Source organism: Pimephales promelas, chromosome 4 (genome assembly GCF_988280905.1).
Source record: "Pimephales promelas chromosome 4, fPimPro1.hap1.1, whole genome shotgun sequence".
NCBI classification, from domain to species: Eukaryota; Metazoa; Chordata; class Actinopteri; order Cypriniformes; family Leuciscidae; genus Pimephales; species Pimephales promelas.
The window spans coordinates 8,739,281-8,759,636 of record NC_142772.1 but is presented as its reverse complement, the minus strand read 5'-3'; the positions used below and the strand labels follow the sequence as shown (position 1 = coordinate 8,759,636).

Sequence of the window (20,356 nt, the reverse complement as noted above, 5' to 3'; positions counted from 1 at the left end):
CGATAGAGAGATCACTTGCGCCCTGAAAGGGGTACCAATCGCTATTGGAACATAACCGTGTCTAGGCTTTAGAATGACTATGGAGTCACTCGGTCCAAACTCTAGGCACGCGGCGCTCGAAGACAGCGCGTGAATGTCCCCCACACGTTTTACTGAGGCGAGAGCCGTCAGAAGAACGGTTTTTAACGAGAGGTATTAGCTCCACGGACTCAAGTGGTTCAAACGGTGGGGCTTCAGAGCTTCTAGAACTATAGAAAGATCCCAGACCGGCACCGTAGGGGGGGGGGGGGGGGGGGCGAGGGGGGTTCATCCTTCTGGCTCCCCTGAGGAAGCGGATGATTAGCTCGTCTTTGCCCAGAGACTGGGCGCGCCGGGGTTCAGCGAACGCCGCGACGGCTGCCACGTAAACCTTAAGAGTGGATGGGGACCTGCCCTTATCCAGCATCTCCTGAAGGAACACTAGCAAAGACGAAACCTCGCACGTCCGTGGGTCCAAATTCATGTCGGTGCACCATTTGGAGAACACAGACCATTTTGCAGCATAGAGCTTTCTGGTAGAATCCGCTCTGGCGTGTTTGATCGTGTTCAAAACCCCTTCTGGCAATTCGACGCGTAGTCGTTGGTCACCCATGCATGAAGCGCCCAGCGCTGTGGATGGGGATGCCAGATCGAGCCGCGGGCTTGAGTGAGGAGATCTGCTCTGATTGGAATGGGCCACGGGGCTGTCTGTGACAGCCGCGTTAGCTCCGGGAACCAATCTGATTCTCCCAGCGCGGGGCTATGAGGAGCACCGAGTGGCGTGAGTCCCTGATTCTCTGAATGACCTGCGGTAGCAGAGAAATCGGGGGAAAAGCATAGAGCGGGCGGCGGGGCCAATCCTGGGCTAGCGCGTCCTCGCTCTTTGAAAAGAATATTGGGCAGTGAGCGTTCTCTTCTGACGCGAAAAGATCTATCTCCGCTCTGCCGAATAGGCGCCACAGTGTTTGGACTGTTTGAGTGTGCAGGGACCATTCTCCGGGGGAGACCAGGTTCCTGGACAGCCTGTCTGGACCGTCGTTCAGATGGCCCGGCACGTGCGTCGCTCTGAGCGATAGCAGGTGACTCTGGGACCACAATAGGATGCGGCGTGTCAGATGAAGAGATTCTTGGATCTGACGCCGCCCTGACGGTTGATGTATGATACCACGGCCATATAGTCGGAGCGAATCAGGACGTGGTGACCGTTTATGCGCGGGAGGAAGCATAGCAGCGCGTTCTCGACCGCGATCATTTCCAGACAGTTTATGTGTAAGGAACTCTCGTGGCTCGACCACTGGCCGGCGGCCGGTGAGCCCTCGCAAACCGCTCCCCAACCCGAGTTGGATGCGTTTGTCGAGTTAACTTTCCGGCGAGAGAAGGTTCCCATGGTAACGCCCCTCTGAAACCACTCGCTTACTGCCCATGGCTGCAGTGCAGTGATACATGTCTGAGTAATCCTGATCATCTGGCGGCCCGTCGTCCACTCGTGGTGGGATACGCGGCTCTTTAACCAGAGTTGAAGGGGGCGCATGTGCAGAAGACCCAGCTGTAGCACAGCGGAGGCTGAAGCCATATGACCCAGCATCCTCTGAAGCGATTTCAGGGATGTATGGGTACCCATCTGAAACGAGGCGGCCAGTCGCTGAACACGGCGCGCGCGCTGTGTGGATAAGCGAGCCGTCATCGTGATAGCGTTCAAATCTATTCCAAGGAACGAAATAGTTTGACTGGGCTGGAGAGAGCTCTTTGTCCAGTAGACAGAGAGTCCCAGCGCTTCCAGATGGTAGAGGAGAACTGTGCAGTGCGACAGCAGCTCCGTCTGGGAATCTGCTAGACTCAGCCATTCGTCCAGATAATTCAGTATGCGCAGCCCTTGACTTAGCAGGGGGGCGAGCGCTGTATCCATGCACTTCGTGAACGTACGGGGTGCTAAGGATAGGCCGAACGGGAGAACGGCATACTGATAACTTTGGCCCTCTAAGGCGAAACGTAGGAATGGCCTGTGATGAGGGCTTATCTGGATCTGAAAATATGCGTCTTTCAGGTCTTGAGAGATGAACCAGTCCCCCTGGCGGACGTGCGCGAGGAGTTTCCTGACTGTGAGCATTTTGAACGGTCTCTAATGAGCGCTTTGTTCAAAGCCCTGAGATCTAAGATCGGCCTGAGGCCGCCGTCTTTCTAGGGAACCAGAAAATAACGGCCGTAACACCCCGACTCGGTCATAGATGGTGGGACTCTCTCTATAGCGCCCTTCTGCAGTAGCTTGGCTATTTCTAAGCGAAGCGTGTTCATAGCGGGCAGCTGACAGTGGATTCGAGCCGCACGCGCGAGCGTGGCGGGCGGCGACGAAACTGTAATCGATAACCATTCTATATTATGCTAAAAACCCACGGGGAGATGCCGGGGATGGCTTCCCACGCTTCGTAAGCGGTTGAATGGATATTTCGCCCTGATTGCTGCACATCGCGGGCTGGACACTGTGTGTGGGCACGCTTATAATGTGGGTGGCAACGGGACTTACACTCAGAGAGGAGTTTTATGGGCCGTGTGACAGAGCGGGCAGAGGGGGGACACGCGCACGGGCTCGTGGGCGTGCTTATGTTCTCTGCTACAGGAGCGGAAGTGCTCGCTCCGTGAGAATGGGCTCTGTGAGACCCTGGGCATAAGGTGCTTGTGTGTGTACGTGAGCACAGCTTGTGGGCACATATATTACACTTGAGGCTTTTATGCTCTTTTTGTGAACTCTCTGGGTAGCCAAGAAAACGGCATTTAGACGCTCGCAAGCGGGCAGGGAAACCGGCTTGTTTGTGGCGGTAAACACTACTGCAGTCAGCGGTGAAACGGGGACTAACAGTGGGCGAAGCTTTTACGGCGATCCGGCCGCAGCGGGAGAAAGCCGTCCTTTTCTCAGCTGTGCTAGGCAGACTTCAGTTGATCGGGCCTCAGCGCGATCTTGGGTCGAGGCCCCCTGGAGGAGGCTGTCTGCGGCGGCTGTCTGAGCGAGAGCGAGGGCGGCCGCCCTGTCTACGCTGGGGCTGCTGAGCTTGCTGAGGCAGGCGCTGCTGAGCTTGCTGAGGCGGGCGCTGTTGTGGGGTTCTGGCAGGAGGCTCGTGAGAGCGGCCTGTCGAAGAACTAGAGCGGCGGGGCAAGAACAGATTCATGGCCTGAGTCGCTTTCTGTACCTCGGAGAAGCGGTCAACGATGCCCGTGACGGCAGATCCGAAGAGCCCGGTAGGAGATATAGGCGCGTTGAGGAACAGGGCGCGTTCTGAATCTCCCATATCGGTGAGCGTGAGCCACAAGTGTCTCTCAGTGACAACGAGGGCGGCCATGCATTTTCCCAAGGCCTGTGCGGCGGCTTTAGTGGCGCGAAGGGAAAGATCCGTCGCGCTTCTCAGATCCGAAAGGATGGGCGGGTTCCTACCGCTGTTCGCCATCTCGCACGAGATGTCGCTCTGGAGCGCCTGGATGGAATGCAGCGCTGAGGCGGCCTGTTCGGCGGCGTCAAAGGCGCGGGCAGCATGGCAGTATAACTCATCTCGGCGGCTCCGTCCACTGAGCGAAGCGGACCCCTCGGAGCGGATAAGAGCCGAAAGAGGGGCATTCCAGGATTTAGTGAGCTCGAAGTGAAGCTCAGGCAGGAATGGTGCAGCCCGGCTGCAGGCGGGGGCCGGGCGCCGGTTCGGTGGTTGCTCTGGGGGAGGAGACCACTCGAGACCCAGGCGGTGGATGGCCTGCGAAAGGAGGCGCGAAAGTCCCTCCTCGATGCCGGCGCGGGTCCCCGCAGACTCTCTCGTCGATGAGCCGATCGACGACCAATCCTCGCTGTCAGAAGGGTGCAGCGAACAAGAGTCCTTCTCATCCGCGGTGTCGTCGGAGGCGACAGAGCGGCCATACGGCGGCAACTGTAAGTCCGGCAGGGGCGGAGAGGGAGAGCGGTCGGTGGGCGGCGGCGGCGGCCCACATGGATCCGCAGGGGGCTCCGGCGGCCTCTGGGAGCGGCGTTTCTTCTTCCGCGGCGAAGTGAGAGGCGGCGCGGGAGCGGTTCTGACTGCCTGTAGTCGAGCCCGCAGGGAAGACGGAGGCAGGTCCTCGCAGTGGTCGCATCCTCCGTTGGCGAGGGCGAGCTCTGCGTGTTCCACTCCGAAACAGAGAACGCAGAAGCGGTCTCCTTCCTCGAGTGAAGAGCGGCATGAGCCGCAGGAAATACGAGGCATCTTGAAAAAGACGCTCGGCTCTTTTAGGAATATGGAATAGTAAAAAGGATACGCGTCGGATGGCGCTAGCTTGCTGGGCGGCTGAAGGTGGCAGACGGCCGGCTTCCTCAGACTCCGGAGCTCGCTAGACGGTGCCTTCTCAACGACGGCGGCTTCTTCCCAGGACAGCGGATGCGTGTAGCTCGCTGAAATGAACAGAATCAACGAACGAGCTGGGAGAGCGACCTTTATACACTGTAGCCACGCCCCTTTTGGCGGGCTGTGACGCAGTAAGCGAGCGCCGTCCGCTCGCTTACTCAGCCGCGGACTCAGCGCCGCTCTCCCATAGGTTCGTGCATTCTCTCTGAGCGAACCAATGAGCCGCTAGCTAGCCCGCTCATGGTCTGCCTCAGAAGAGACTGCGTTGACAATGATTACAAAATTATGGAATAATTTTTTGGCTTCAACTTCTCAGCAAAGATGAATCTTTCCCGTAGCGTAAGCTAGCTTACGCAATACGAGAGAACCTCTCGTAAGAGAACCTGAATAAGATCGAGGAATCATGTCTAAAACAACAAAAAGAATCAAAAAGGCTGGTACAGGACATTGCACACATGTAACTATTTTTAAAGCCACAAGATGGCGCTCTTTTAATTTTTAATAGGCTGGCACTGTATTTTGATAGAATTAATGCAAAGTATCATAGAAAGCTCAAAAACTTCTTAATAATAATCAGGAAATATTATAGAACAAAACGAATCGGTTACCTAACGTAACCTCGGTTCTCTCTAGATGAGGGAACGAGTATTGCGTAAGCTAGCTTACGCTACGGGAAAGATTCATCTTTGCTGAGAAGTTGAAGCCAAAAAATTATTCCATAATTTTGTAATCATTGTCAACGCAGTCTCTTCTGAGGCAGACCATGAGCGGGCTAGCTAGCGGCTCATTGGTTCGCTCAGAGAGAATGCACGAACCTATGGGAGAGCGGCGCTGAGTCCGCGGCCAATGAGCGGACGGCGCTCGCTTACTGCGTCACAGCCCGCCAAAAGGGGCGTGGCTACAGTGTATAAAGGTCGCTCTCCCAGCTCGTTCGTTGATTCTGTAGCATGAAGCGAAACGCTGGTGGCGCAAGCACGGCCGGGAACGCAATACTCGTTCCCTCATCTAGAGAGAACCGAGGTTACGTTAGGTAACCGATTCGTTCTCTTACGAGAGGTTCTCTCGTATTGCGTAAGCTAGCTTACGCTACGGGAACACCTGGTCAACGCCGTGCGCGCTAAGTAACCACTAAGCATCCCAGGGGAACACCGGGGGAATCTATAAGTGGATGAAGATAATACGGCGGCCAGATAGCGGCCGTTACTATCTAGTGCAAAAACGCCCAAGGCGGCCGGCGAAGGCGGGCCGTGATGTGAAGGCTAATGCATAAGCACATAGGGGAACACAAGGGGTGAAACGGTTGTGATGGAACTCCCGATAGTGCGGCTTCTATAGGAGGGCTGTGAGTACTAGACCGCCAGAATTTTAGCCTGTAAGGCTGGAACTTCCAAGTTGTAAAATCTGACAAAGGTGGAGGGGGAAGCCCATCCCGCAGCCACACAAATGTCGTGGATGGAAATCCCGCAGGACCATGCCCACGATGAGGCCATGCCTCTGGTGGAATGAGCCCTGATGCCCAGAGGGCAAGGCAGGTCTTTAGCGGTATAAGCAGAGGCAATCGCGTCTACTAACCACCTGGATAGGGTCTGTTTCGAGGCGGCTAGTCCCTTGGTGCGGCCACCGAACGACACAAACAGCTGCTCCGAGCGTCTGAACGCGGCAACGCGTGTAGTGTACACTCTGATAGCCCGAACCGGGCAGAGGCGGTGAGCGTCACGTTCGCTATCGGATGCCGGCAGCGCCGATAGAGAGATCACTTGCGCCCTGAAAGGGGTACCAATCGCTTTTGGAACATAACCGTGTCTAGGCTTTAGAATGACTATGGAGTCACTCGGTCCAAACTCTAGGCACGCGGCGCTCGAAGACAGCGCGTGAATGTCCCCCACACGTTTTACTGAGGCGAGAGCCGTCAGAAGAACGGTTTTTAACGAGAGGTATTTTAGCTCCACGGACTCCAGTGGTTCAAACGGTGGGGCTTTCAGAGCTTCTAGAACTATAGAAAGATCCCAGACCGGCACCGTAGGGGGGCGAGGGGGGTTCATCCTTCTGGCTCCCCTGAGGAAGCGGATGATAAGCTCGTCTTTGCCCAGAGACTGGGCGCGCCGGGGTTCAGCGAACGCCGCGACGGCTGCCACGTAAACCTTAAGAGTGGATGGGGACCTGCCCTTATCCAGCATCTCCTGAAGGAACACTAGCAAAGACGAAACCTCGCACGTCCGTGGGTCCAAATTCTTGTCGGTGCACCATTTGGAGAACACAGACCATTTTGCAGCATAGAGCTTTCTGGTAGAATCCGCTCTGGCGTGTTTGATCGTGTTCAAAACCCCTTCTGGCAATTCGACGCGTAGTCGTTGGTCACCCATGCATGAAGCGCCCAGCGCTGTGGATGGGGATGCCAGATCGAGCCGCGGGCTTGAGTGAGGAGATCTGCTCTGATTGGAATGGGCCACGGGGCTGTCTGTGACAGCCGCGTTAGCTCCGGGAACCAAATCTGATTCTCCCAGCGCGGGGCTATGAGGAGCACCGAGTGGCGTGAGTCCCTGATTCTCTGAATGACCTGCGGTAGCAGAGAAATCGGGGGAAAAGCATAGAGCGGGCGGCGGGGCCAATCCTGGGCTAGCGCGTCCTTGCTCTTTGAAAAGAATATTGGGCAGTGAGCGTTCTCTTCTGACGCGAAAAGATCTATCTCCGCTCTGCCGAATAGGCGCCACAGTGTTTGGACTGTTTGAGTGTGCAGGGACCATTCTCCGGGGGAGACCAGGTTCCTGGACAGCCTGTCTGGACCGTCGTTCAGATGGCCCGGCACGTGCGTCGCTCTGAGCGAAAGCAGGTGACTCTGGGACCACAATAGGATGCGGCGTGTCAGATGAAAGAGATTCTTGGATCTGACGCCGCCCTGACGGTTGATGTATGATACCACGGCCATATTGTCGGAGCGAATCAGGACGTGGTGACCGTTTATGCGCGGGAGGAAGCACAGCAGCGCGTTCTCGACCGCGATCATTTCCAGACAGTTTATGTGTAAGGAACTCTCGTGGCTCGACCACTGGCCGGCGGCCGGTGAGCCCTCGCAAACCGCTCCCCAACCCGAGTTGGATGCGTCTGTCGAGATGACTTTCCGGCGAGAGAATGTTCCCATGGTAACGCCCCTCTGAAACCACTCGCTTGCTGCCCATGGCTGCAGTGCAGTGATACAAGTCTGAGTAATCCTGATCATCTGGCGGCCCGTCATCCACTCGTGGTGGGATACGCGGCTCTTTAACCAGAATTGAAGGGGGCGCATGTGCAGGAGACCCAGCTGTAGCGCAGCGGAGGCTGAAGCCATATGACCCAGCATCCTCTGAAGCGATTTCAGGGATGTAAGGGTACCCATCTGAAACGAGGCGGCTAGGCGCTGAACACGGCGCGCGCGCTGTGTGGATAAGCGAGCCGTCATCGTGATAGAGTTCAAATCTATTCCGAGGAACGAAATAGTTTGACTGGGCTGGAGAGAGCTCTTTGTCCAGTTGACAGAGAGTCCCAGCGCTTCCAGATGGTTGAGGAGAACTGTGCGGTGCGACAGCAGCTCCGTCTGGGAATCTGCTAGAATCAGCCAGTCGTCCAGATAATTCAGTATGCGCAGCCCCTGACTTCGCAGGGGGGCGAGCGCTGTATCCATGCACTTCGTGAACGTACGGGGTGCTAAGGATAGGCCGAACGGGAGAACGGCATACTGGTAAACTTGGCCCTCGAAGGCGAAACGTAGGAATGGCCTGTGATGAGGGTTTATCTGGATCTGAAAATAGGCGTCTTTCAGGTCTAGAGAGATGAACCAGTCCCCCTGGCGGACGTGCGCGAGGAGTTTCCTGACTGTGAGCATTTTGAACGGTCTCTTCATGAGCGCTTTGTTCAAAGCCCTGAGATCTAAGATCGGCCTGAGGCCGCCGTCTTTCTTGGGGACCAGAAAATAACGGCCGTAAAACCCCGACTCGGTCATAGATGGCGGGACTCTCTCTATGGCGCCCTTCTGCAGTAGCTTGGCTATTTCTAAGCGAAGCGTGTTCATAGCAGCCGGGCTGACAGTGGATTCGAGCCGCACGCGCGAGCGTGGCGGGCGGCGACGAAACTGTAATCGATAACCATTCTTTATTATGCTTAAAACCCACGGGGAGATGCCGGGGATGGCTTCCCACGCTTTGTAGCATACGGCTAGTGGTTGAATGGCGATTTCGCCCTGATTGCTGCACATTGCGGGCTGGACACTGGGTGTGGGCTCGCTTATAATGTGGAAGGCAACGGGACTTACACTCAGAGAGGAGTTTAAGGGCCTTGAGACAGAGCGGGCAGAGGGGGGACACGCGCACGGGCTCGTGGGCGTGCTTATGTTCTCTGCTGCTGGAGCGGAAAGTGCACGCTCCGTGAGAATGGGCTCTGCGAGAGACCCTGGGCATAAAGTGCTTGTGTGTGTACGTGAGCACATGGTTGTGGGCACATTTTTTACACTTGAGGCTTTTATGCTCTTTTTGTGAACTCTCTGGGTAGCCGTGAAAACGGCTTTTAGTCGCTCGCAAGCGGGCAGGGAGACCGGCTTGTTTGTGGCGGTAAACACTACTGTAGTCAGCGGTGAGACGGGGACTAACAGTGGGCGAAGCTTTGACGGCGGTCCGGCCGCAGCGGGAGAAAACCGTCTTTTTCTCAGCTGTGCTAGGCAGACTTCTGTTGATCAGGCTTCAGCGTGATCTTGGGTCGAGGCCCCCGGGGCGGAGGCTGTCTGCGGCGGCTGTCTGAGCGAGAGCGAGGGCGGCCGCCCTGTCTACGCTGGGGCTGCTGAGCTTGCTGAGGCGGGCGCTGCTGTGTGGTTCTGGCAGGCGGCTCGTGAGAACGGCCCGTCGAAGAACTCGAGCGGCGGGGCAGGAACAAGTTCATGGCCTGAGTCGCTTTTTGAACTTCGGAGAAGCGGTCAACGATGCCCGTGACGGCGGATCCGAAGAGCCCGGTGGGGGAAATAGGCGCGTTGAGGAACGCGGCACGTTCTGACTCTCCCATGTCGGTCAGCGTGAGCCATAAGTGTCTCTCGGCGACACAGAGGGCGGCCATGCATCTCCCTAGAGCTTGTGCGGCGGCTTTAGTGGCGCGAAGGGAAAGATCCGTAGCGCTTCTCAGATCCGAAAGGACGAGCGGTTGCCTCCCGCTGCTCGCCATTTCACACAAGATGTCGCTCTGGAGCACCTGGAGGACAGACATCGAATGCAGCGCTGAAGCGGCCTGACCGGCGGCGGAATAGGCGCGGGCATGAAAGTTGGAGGTCGCTCTGCACGCTTTTGAGGGAAGCGTATGAGCAGACCGCCATCTAGCAGAGGGCGGGCAGAGATGAGCGGCGACCGAGTCCTCGACGGGCGGCATGGCAGTATAACCCTTCTCGGCAGCTCCGTCCACTGAGCGCAGCGAAGCGGACACATCAGAGCGATTACGAGCCGAGAGAGGAGCATTCCAGGACTTCGTGAGCTCGCTGTGAAGCTCAGGCAGGAAGGGTGCAGCCCGGCTGCAAGCGGGGGCCGGGCGCCGGTGCAGGAACTTTCCATCCATGCGGTTCGGTGGTTGCTCAGGGGGAGGAGACCACTCGAGACCCAGGCGGCTAACGGCCTGAGAAAGGAGGCGCGTTAGTTCCTCCTCGATGCCGGCGCGGGTCCCCGCAGACTCTCTAGTCGATGAGCCGATCGACGACCAATCCTCGCTGTCCGAAGCGTGCAGCGAACAAGAGTCCTTCTCATCCGCGGTGTCCTCGGAGGCGACAGAGCGGCCACTCGGCGGCAACTGTAAGTCCGGCAGGGGCGGAGAGGGAGAGCGGTCGGTGGGCGGCGGCGGCGGCCCACATGGATCCGCAGAGGGCTCCGGCGGCCTCTGGGAGCGGCGTTTCTTCTTCCGCGGCGAAGTTAGAGGCGGCGCTGGAGCGGTTTTGACCGCCTGTAGTCGAGCCCGCAGGGTTGACAGCGGCAGGTCCTCGCAGTGGTCGCATCCTCCGTTGGCGAGGGCGAGTTCTGCGTGTTCCACTCCGAGGCAGAGAGCGCAGATGGGGTGGCGGTCTCCATCCTCGGGCGGAGAGCGGCAAGAGCCGCAGGAATTACGAGGCATCTTTAAAAAGACGCTCGTGCTCTTTTAGCAGGAATAATAAAGAAAGGATACGCGTCGGATGGCGCTAGCTTGCTGGGCGGCTGAAGGTGGCAGACGGCCGGCTTCCTCAGACTCCGGAGCTCGCTAGACGGTGCCTTCTCAACGACGGCGGCTTCTTCCCAGAACAGCGGATGCGTGTAGCTCGCTGAATGAACAAGAATCAACGAACGAGCTGGGAGAGCGACCTTTATACACTGTAGCCACGCCCCTTTTGGCGGGCTGTGACGCAGTAAGCGAGCGCCGTCCGCTCATTGGCCGCGGACTCAGCGCCGCTCTCCCATAGGTTCGTGCATTCTCTCTGAGCGAACCAATGAGCCGCTAGCTAGCCCGCTCATGGTCTGCCTCAGAAGAGACTGCGTTGACAATGATTACAAAATTATGGAATAATTTTTTGGCTTCAACTTCTCAGCAAAGATGAATCTTTCCCGTAGCGTAAGCTAGCTTACGCAATACGAGAGAACCTCTCGTAAGAGAACTATATTTCAATGGTTACCCTGGGAAAAAATAAAGTTAAATTTTAAGGCTTCGTCCATTTTTGACCGGGAGGTTCATGTGCTATGGTAATTATGGTAAATACCAAAAGCTGATGTGGAAAATGCACATGAACACCCCCTCGTGTGGTATTTACTACTGGGCAACTCGTAGAATATTTTGATGGACGAGTTGCCGAGATGAGATAACCTTTGACCATTTCAAAATGGCGGAGAGCACCTTGAGAGTCGTGAATGGTAAAAAATATAAATACTATTCATGATCTAGAGAATATACAGCATATTATTTACCTTTTGAGTTTTGATAAATAATTTTCTTGCTGTTGCAGATGACTTAAGCAATCTAAAATAGTTTTAGCTAAATAACAGGTCTGGATCTCCATCTTTTTACAACATTACGACAACAAAAGCACTTGAACGCAACACACGCAATACCAGTTCACAAGATAGCACGTGAACGCAGCAGAGTGTGTTACCCATAAAAAGAAGCCCAGAGGAGTATTTATGTCCGGATAAGTTAGTTTTATTTGTTTTGATGACATTTTCGCTTGTACATTGGGATGTTTTGCAAGTAAATGTAAATGAATTGATGACGACTTCAGGTCTGCGTACAATGATGATTCGAATTTTAGTTGCTATAACGACGCGTGTTGGTTTATGAATTTGTTTGTTTACACTCAAACATCGCAATCTTTTGCTCGAGAGACGAGGCGAATTCAGAGAGTTTTGCAGAGTATTTTCTGTGCAGATTTCGAAGCTGTTTGGAGAATTCCTGAGAAAAAACTGATCATCTAGGAGGAGTAGATCGGAGGATCCTTTCCCTTTTTTCCCCTCTTTTCTTTACATTTATCTTATTTCTGAAGAGGCTTCTATCTAATTGTTATTATCTGGGAGTTAAACTAGGAGTTTGTTGTTTTATGTAATTTTTGATTTAATTTATTTGTTTTTTTATTTTTTTGTTTTATTTATTTATTATTTTTATTTATTTATTTGATTTATTTTGGTAGTATTTCTGAGGAGGGTTGTACTGTGTTATTTTTTGTATTGTATTGTATTTTGTAATTAACTTCTTGTTTCTATTGCAGGTAGGAGGACGTTGATGGCTCAGAAGAGTGAAAGACGAGGTGAGTGCTCTATTTTTCATTTGTTTATGTTATGGTATGATGATGATGGACTAAATTAATGTGCAGAAACTGTGCGAGATAACTTATTTGATCCGCCAAATTTCACAGCTAAATGATCACGTGTATTTGATTCCTTATTGCATGTAAAATAAACCTTTCAATTTTGAGTAACTATATATTAGCAATTTGTAACTGACTGCTGACATAGAACATTGATTATTATCAAAACTAACTATTATAATTATAATTACTATAATTATGTGTAAATAATGTGTATTTGATTCCTTGTTGGATGTGAAGTTAAACCTTTCAATTTTGAGTCACTATAGTAACAATTTGTAACTGACCACTGACATTGAACATTGATTATTATCAAAACATTACTAACTATATGATGTCTGAAATATTCTAGGCTCAGGCAGCTCCAGATCCGGGAGAGCTGCTTCCACTCAGACGGCTGGTCTGGAGGTTTGGAGACTCAGTTCTGACGGTTCAGCTCCTCTGTCTTCTGAGTTTTCTGGTTCTGTTTTTACAGGTCAGGATCACTGGAAGAGGCAGAGCGGCAGCCAGCAGAGCCCAGATGGTGGATGTGCGTCCACTTCTATTATAACAATATACTTATAACAAGAGACCACTGACATTGATTATTTATATTATTTAATAAAAATACAACAACTGATTTTGATGTTTGAAATATTCCAGTGTCAGGCCGCTCCAGATCCAGTCAGAGAGTCGGAGAGTTGAGTCTCAGCAGCAGAGGGTCATACATCGTTGAGTGGAGGTGGAGTGACTTTGGATCGGACAGCCCAAGTGAACAGGACAGTTGTGGCCACAGTTTGTCCGGGTCCGACAGCCTCCGAGAGATGATGTGTCCTCCGCTGCCAGGTCAGGTTCCTGTGGAGCCAGCAGTGACTTCCAATGGCCTGATAGCTCAGGGTGCCGTGGAGGCGTCTCCTGCCAACAAGAGCTCAACAGGTGAGATTGAAATAGGAGTGAGGGGTGTAAAGTGTACTGATTTTGCTATTTTATGCATAAGACTGCTTCAAGTTTTTAACAGGTTACTCTCTAGTCATATTTACCGTTGCTCAGCATAATTTAGCTAAAATTTTCTTTTTGTAAATTTTTTTTTTTTTATAATTAATGTTTGCAAAATTATAAAACAGAATGTTCCCTTAACATTTGCAAGATTTTTTTTTTAAATACTCAATACTAAATATTGTGAAATAAGACTTTGGGACATTTATGCAGGCATTAAGCAGAAGCAGGGCTGTCGTATAATATTTGCATTACTTGGATTTGTAACATTACTGATAAGAATCGAACAGTAACGTGTGTAATTTTGTCATTGTTTAATTTGAGGTCAGAGATGTTTCTAATAGTTGTCTTTTCAATTGTTTTTCTACATTTCAGAAAAACCTACAGAATATAGAGAGAAGAAAGGACTTTGTGGTTTCTTCAGGAGGGTGTGGAAGGCTATGAAACGGCATTTCGGCTGCCGTTGTCACTGCAGTGCTGTGAATGCTGTGGAGCCTTTCATCCCTCCACCAGATCTGGACCCAGAGCCTGATCCAGATCACTCAGCCGTCAAGCACAATCATGGTAAATCTACGGTCATTATTTCTTGATCATTATTTTAAACAGTATTGTCGTCTTGTTTTCCTCTAAAAATATCTTAAGGCTTGTTTTCTGAGAATAATAATATTCTCCCCATTTTAATGTCATAAAGGTAACTACAGGGGTTAAGATTAGGTTTAGGTGAAGGTGCATACCTAGTTATTACCCAGTTATTGTAATAACTTTAATAAGTACATGAGGAACAGGAATGTGAAATAAAGTGTTACTGGTAACACTTTATTTTAAGGTGACGTAGTTACACGTTAGTACATCATCTACTTACTATAGTAACAACAGTAAATTATGCATTCTTACAAGTAACTAATCCTAAGCTTAACTCTATAGTAAGCACATGTAGTCAGTTAATATTACCCTGTACTTATCTGAGTCAGTAAAATGTGAGTATGTCACCTTTTATTAATATTTTCAAAGGATCTAGCGAGCTTATTTATTTATAATATTGTTTCTGTTTTTCAGAGTCCTTTGCTTCTCTCTTCGAGGTAGGAGAGATGATTGGGTCCGGGGGATTTGGCAGGGTGTTCGAGGGAATACGGAAATTTGATGGCAAAAAGGTAACTATTACCGAACTGTAGAAACATTTTTGCAAAACACATTTAAGTACAATTTACAGATCATGGTTTGATACCTCGTGCAAGGTCAGGTGCCTGAAAACTGTTACTGTTAATGAAACATTTCTTGTTTGTTTTTTGCAGGTTGCCATCAAGCAGATCAGCAAGATTGACAACAATCGTTATCTTGCTATAGTAAGTTGTTGAATGTGTATTTAGTTGTTTAAGTGCTGATTACTGTAGTCAATACACCTGTAGGAAGCATTCGCTGTACATGTTACAGACAAGTAAGCCTAGAAGCACCAAATAACTTTAAGCTGAAAAGGCTCTGTATCTACAGAGGTCAAAGAAAAGTACATTAAAAAATGAGATTTGTACCTAGCTAATCTTCTCTCTTCTACTTTTCTCTAGCCTGGGCATCCCGAACCTCTCGTAACAGAAGTGGCGCTGCTTCTAATGATGAGGCAAGAACCCAGAAGCCCCCACGTCATACAGCTGTACGAGTGGTTTGAACACCCTCGAAAATTCACTCTCGTCATGGAGTACCCCGAACCTTGTGAGAGCTTGCTGGCCTTTATCAACCGTAACCCTGAACTTGATGAACCAACGGCACGGGTCATCATGAGACAGGCTGTGCTGGCAGTACAACACTGCATCAAACATGGCGTCTTTCATAATGACGTTCATGCGGGCAACTTCCTGATAAACAACAACACGCTAGAGCTCAAGCTGGTTGACTTTGGGTGCGGTCAGCTTCTCAGTAGTGACGGCTACGAGAGCAGAGTATACCTTGGTGAGCATTTTGGCAGTGTGGAAACCTGAATGTAGTGACCTACTGATTATTTGACACTTTGGAAAAACAAAAAAGCTTAACAACTCGCGAATGTCTTGCTTACAGGATTAAGAACTTACTGCCCACCTGAAGTCTTCACGGATACGACATTCCACGCCGTCCCAACAAATGCCTGGGCTCTAGGAGTGTTGTTATATGAGATGATGAATGCATGTCCTCCTTTTGCCAATAGAAAAGAAATAAAACGAGGCAAAGTTACATTTATTAACTCCAACTTATCCAAAGGTGAGTGAATAATATTGAAATCTTTGATAAGCACACACATAAAGTAACGGCTCTGTACAGAAAAAGTTAAAGGTGAAGTACTCTATATGTAAGATTTTTCTGAACCAGTAAGAGTTGCCTTTGTGATGTTTGAGTTGGGAGAAGGCGTGAAGCAAGCAAGGTCTTTTGAAAATATGCTCCCTTTGATGCAGAAACTCTATACTTCACCTTTAAAGTAAAGATAAAGAACATGTTACCTTACATTAATCATGTTTAGATGCCAAGTCACATGATCATCATGACTAACCAGCTCTCTTCTTATTAATATTGGTACAGAATGCCGTGATCTGATTAGCCAGTGCCTTACAAAGGATCCAACTAAACGGCCGACGTTAGATCAGATCTTACAGCATAAATGGCTCAGAGAATGATCTTCTTGTAGATTGGACAAGTTCAGGAGATTTCAGGTGTGAGGAAGTAGAACAGTCAGACAGAGTAGGATTGTTCTCATTTATCATTTATCTATTTTCAAATATGTGGAGTGAACAGAGTTTATTTTAATGTTGTTGTCATATAGTCACTTTCTTTTATTTAGCGCTTTATACAGGACAGATTGTTTCATGCAGCTTCATGATATTAAACAGGAAAATAACAGAATCAGTGATGCAAACAGAATTCAATTCTGCTGTAAAAACTTTTATGTGTTGACATGTTCTTATAATCTTTGTTTTGGACAGGAAATAACAAACTTGCTGTCCTTGGTGGAGGGCTTGAGCTTGTGACGTGACCCGAAGCTCGAAATCCAACTCGCCAGGGAACTCACGCCGCCACACCAGAGAGCTCAGAGCCTGGCAACACGGGGGATCTTGGGGACAATAAATCAATCAAGAAAAATTTGGGATGAGCGGAGTGGAGCGGTTCAAAAGCCACACCAGGCCGCTCCGCTTATTATCGCTTGGCGCTTAACGCAGTTTGCTTCGCGCTCCACTCAAATCGCCCCTCGCTCACTCCAAAAAAAGGAAAAAATTACATATTAGGACTAGCCTATGTAAGAACAGGAATGCAGCCTACACAAAAAGTCCTGTAAAATTAAAAACGAATAAATGGGCCTAATAATATGAATAAAAATGATACAAACAAAAATATACATAAAAGTTTTAAAGTAAATTAACTATAGGCCAGAATTTTGATAACTTTTGCTCAACGCGCACGATAAAAATTTTAATTGGCTTATAACCATTGTACAAACAAACTGCAGTAAAATTAAATGAATAAATGGTTGTAATACTGTAATATAACCAAAAATTATATAAACAAAAATTTCAAAAAAATAAATACATAAATGTTTAAAAGTAATTAATTATTAGGTCAGATTTTGATAAGCCTAACTGAACTTTTGCGTAGCGCACACTAATAAAATTTAAATTGGCTTAGGCCTATATCAATTGTACACAAAAAAGCTGTAAAATTAAACGAATCAATGGGCCTAATTATATAAATAAAAATTTGTTCATAGGCCTACATCAAAGTGTTAAATTAAAAAGTAAATGAACTATTAGGCCACCAGACTTATATCTAACTGAACTTTTGCGCAGAGAGCACGTGGATAACAATTTAAATTAGCTCAAACTTGCTGAATTGGGCTGGTTGCTGGATTCCAGACTAGTCCACAGATTGTGAACTGACTTGGGCTGGTTGTTAAATGCCAGACTGGACCACAGATTGTAAACTGACTTGGGTTGGTTGTTCGATGCCAGACTTGATGCCAGATTGTGAGCTCGCTTAGGCTGATTGTTGGATACCAGGTCACAATCGGCAGACCAGTCTAGTATCCAACAATCAGCCCAAGCAAGCTCACAGTCTGTGGACCAGTCTGGCATTCAACAACCAGCCCAAGCCCAGCAGTTTGCAGTCAGCACATTTCCGTTACTAGTATGTGTCCCGGCCCATCAGTCTGCAACTAATACAAGCCCGCCACCAGCCGGTGGACCAGTCCAGCACTCTGCAGGCAACATAATCCAACTACCAGTCTGTGTTCTGGCCCAGCAGTCTGCAGTCAGCACAATCCTGTTATCAGTCTGTGGACTGGCCCAGTGGTCGGCTGTGAATGTAATCTGAAGATAACATATTGTGTATGTACCTAAAAAACGATATCACAGTTTCTGTATAATAAAAAATAAATAAAAAATAAAATAAATAAATAATAAATAAATAAATAAAGTTGTCCTCCGAAGAGGGGGGGTGGAGGTGGGAAAAAAAATTGGCTCAAACTTAAATGTTATAACCCCGCTCGCTCGCGCTCCAATCCGCTCACATACTCTGGATCCTAAAGTTAAGCCAAATGGTATATAAACACACTGTACAAATGTATTAAAATCTAGATTTCCCATACCAAAGAAGTGTAGTAGTGTGAATTATTTTAACTAAGGTAAATGTCACAAACCTGTCCTGATCTTTGTATTGCAAGTTAAATTGGTACCATCACCTTGTGTTTATAAGTTTGAACACCTACTATTTTATTACTGAGACTATTTGTCTTGGGGTTGCTGTCTCAGTGCGGGAAGCTCTGCCCATCTGGTTCTCATGTCTCTCATGTACATGCTCTGTTTCAGAGTGTCTCCAACTCTATGTAACCCCTCCCCCTTAAAAAGGTAAATCAACTCCAATGTAAAGTTCCCTTAGTTAGATTTGACTTGATGAGGCCTGCAGCTACCAACAGCTCGTGTTTCTCAATAAAGAGTCTTGCTGAAGAGACAACCAAGTCTCCTGGTCTTCGCTTCTGAGTTCCTACACTTTAGAAGAGAAAGTTCACAACAACACAAAGTAGCCTATTATATCCAAAAGTGATCAAATTCATCATCTTTTACTGGACTCTAATTTAGATTTTCGTTGTTTATCTGAGACATGGCTTCATATAAACTCGTCAGGAGCATTAGAAGTACGTGCTTTTAAACTCTATAAGAAAGATGGAGTTGGTTCTAAGGGGGGTGGAGTTATAGACCAACTTGTATAGCAGAGATCTCCTCTCACTTCGAGATCTTAGAGACCTCTCACTTGGGGCCAGTTGTTCAAAGGTAAGCTGATCTGATTTTGGTTATCGGATTGGATCAAATCTTGAAAATCGGTTGTTCAAAAGGGAAAGAAGGAATCTGAAATCGGATTAGATCAGGGAATCCAATCCTAGTTTTAATCTGGATCAAACCTTCAGTTTGTGTTGTTCAAAACTTGTCAGTGGGATTTGGATAACTTTCATCCAAAAAAACAGGATTATCCTGATCCCAACAGGGGGTAGAATTTGAAGGTGGATTTCAGGAAGAAAATGTAGTAAAACTTTAAAATTGGTCAAAAAATGCATTTGTGTCATTTAGTGTATATACCTTTATTTATATTTTGTACTTGACTTGTGTAAACGTTGTAACAGTGATAAAGTAGACATAGGCTAACAATTAAGCTATTCAGAAAAATTATCTTTTCCCCATTTGTGTTTTGTCTCAAAATAAGAAACACAGTGACCCCATGTTGGCTCTTCTACCTGTTCTTTACATAGCTGGTAGCCCATATTGTGACATGTTGTCCCATTAAGAGCACTGGTAATCCGGATTTGGTAATCTTGAAAACTGGATCAGGGTGATCCAGTCCAATGTTGCTTTGAAAAACCGGCATAAAATTAAGACGGATTGCCTGATCCTGGATAGGAAAAAATGGGATTTCCAAATCCGGATCATTTTGATCCAGATTAAATGTTTTGAATAACTGTGGGAGATCTTATCCACTGTGCCAACACCTCTCACTTTGGCGCAGTGGATAAGACACATGCTTTTGGTGTGAGCGACCCGGGTTCGAATCCACTGTGAGACACCAATGTGTCCCTGAGCAAGACGCCCCTTTGGATAAAAGCGTCAGCTAAATGTAAATGTAAATGGTTCTCACTGCAGAAACCTAACCATCTCCACCCCCAGATTCCTAACCCCACCCCTTATCTCCATCTCGGGGGTGCTACTGGATCTCAGGGGTGCAACTGAAAAAAAAAACATTAAGCCCACTAAGCAATGAGGTGCTACTGAAAAACAAACACTAAGCCCAAGGGAAATGGAGGCCTGAGCTATATGAGGCCAACAATATTTTCACGTTATGACTTGAAACCAATTCAAGGGGCTTAAATATCCAAATTAAAGACTAGTGGGGAAATTCTAGGTAACATAGACCTCAGCAATGCTGCATTCAACTCTCTCTTCCCAGAGAGAGACAGGTCCAGTAGCACCTCATTGCATTACACGAGATCCAGGGGGCATAGTTGGATCCAGATCTAAGGGGTGAAGATGGGTAGGATTAGGGCTGGGGTTAGGGATCAGAGGGTGGAGATGGGTAGGATTAGGGGTGGGGTTAGGTATCAGGGTGTGGAGATGGGTAGGATTAGAGGTGGGGTTAGAGATCGGGGTGGAGATGGGTAGGATTAGGGGTGGGATTAGGGATCAGAGGGTGGAGATGGGTAGAAATAGGGGTGGGGTTAGGGATCAGGGGGTGGAGATGGGTAGGATTAGAGGTGGGGCTAGGGATCGGGGTGGAGATGGGTAGGATTAGGGGTGGGGTTAGGAATAAGGGGGTGGAGATGGGTAGGATTAGGGATGGGGTTAGGGATCAGGGTGTGGAGATGGGTAGGATTAGATGTGGGGTTAGAGATTGGGGTGGAGATGGGTAGGATTAGGGGTGGGGTTAGGGATCAGGGGGTGGAGATGGGTAGGATTAGATGTGGGGTTAGAGATTGGGGTGGAGATGGGTAGGATTGGGGATGGGGTTAGGGGGTGGAGATGGGTAGGATTAGGGATCAGGGGGCAGATAAGGTAGGTTTAGGTATATGTAAGCTGATCTAACTCCTCCCTTCTGGATTTCATGTTCTGCAGTGAGGACCTTCTCATTTTTTTTTTTTTGGCTACCCACAGCTCTAGTCTATTCACCCTGCACCACTGGGGCTCTTTTT

At 49.1% G+C, this 20,356-nt stretch overlaps 1 protein-coding gene across 1 annotated transcript; it reads left to right on the top strand.

Moving 5' to 3' along the window:
* Positions 1-12,038: 12,038 nt before the first annotated feature.
* On the top strand, positions 12,039-18,078 carry LOC120471818 (uncharacterized). The gene is made up of 9 exons (XM_089129909.1): positions 12,039-12,138; positions 12,551-12,727; positions 12,841-13,113; positions 13,549-13,737; positions 14,230-14,324; positions 14,466-14,516; positions 14,733-15,114; positions 15,220-15,399; positions 16,116-18,078. Exons 1-9 carry the CDS (start codon positions 12,114-12,116, stop codon positions 16,163-16,165), a joined length of 1,422 nt encoding a protein of 473 aa, XP_088986035.1. The 5' UTR covers positions 12,039-12,113; the 3' UTR covers positions 16,166-18,078.
* The last annotated feature ends 2,278 nt before the right edge of the window (positions 18,079-20,356 follow it).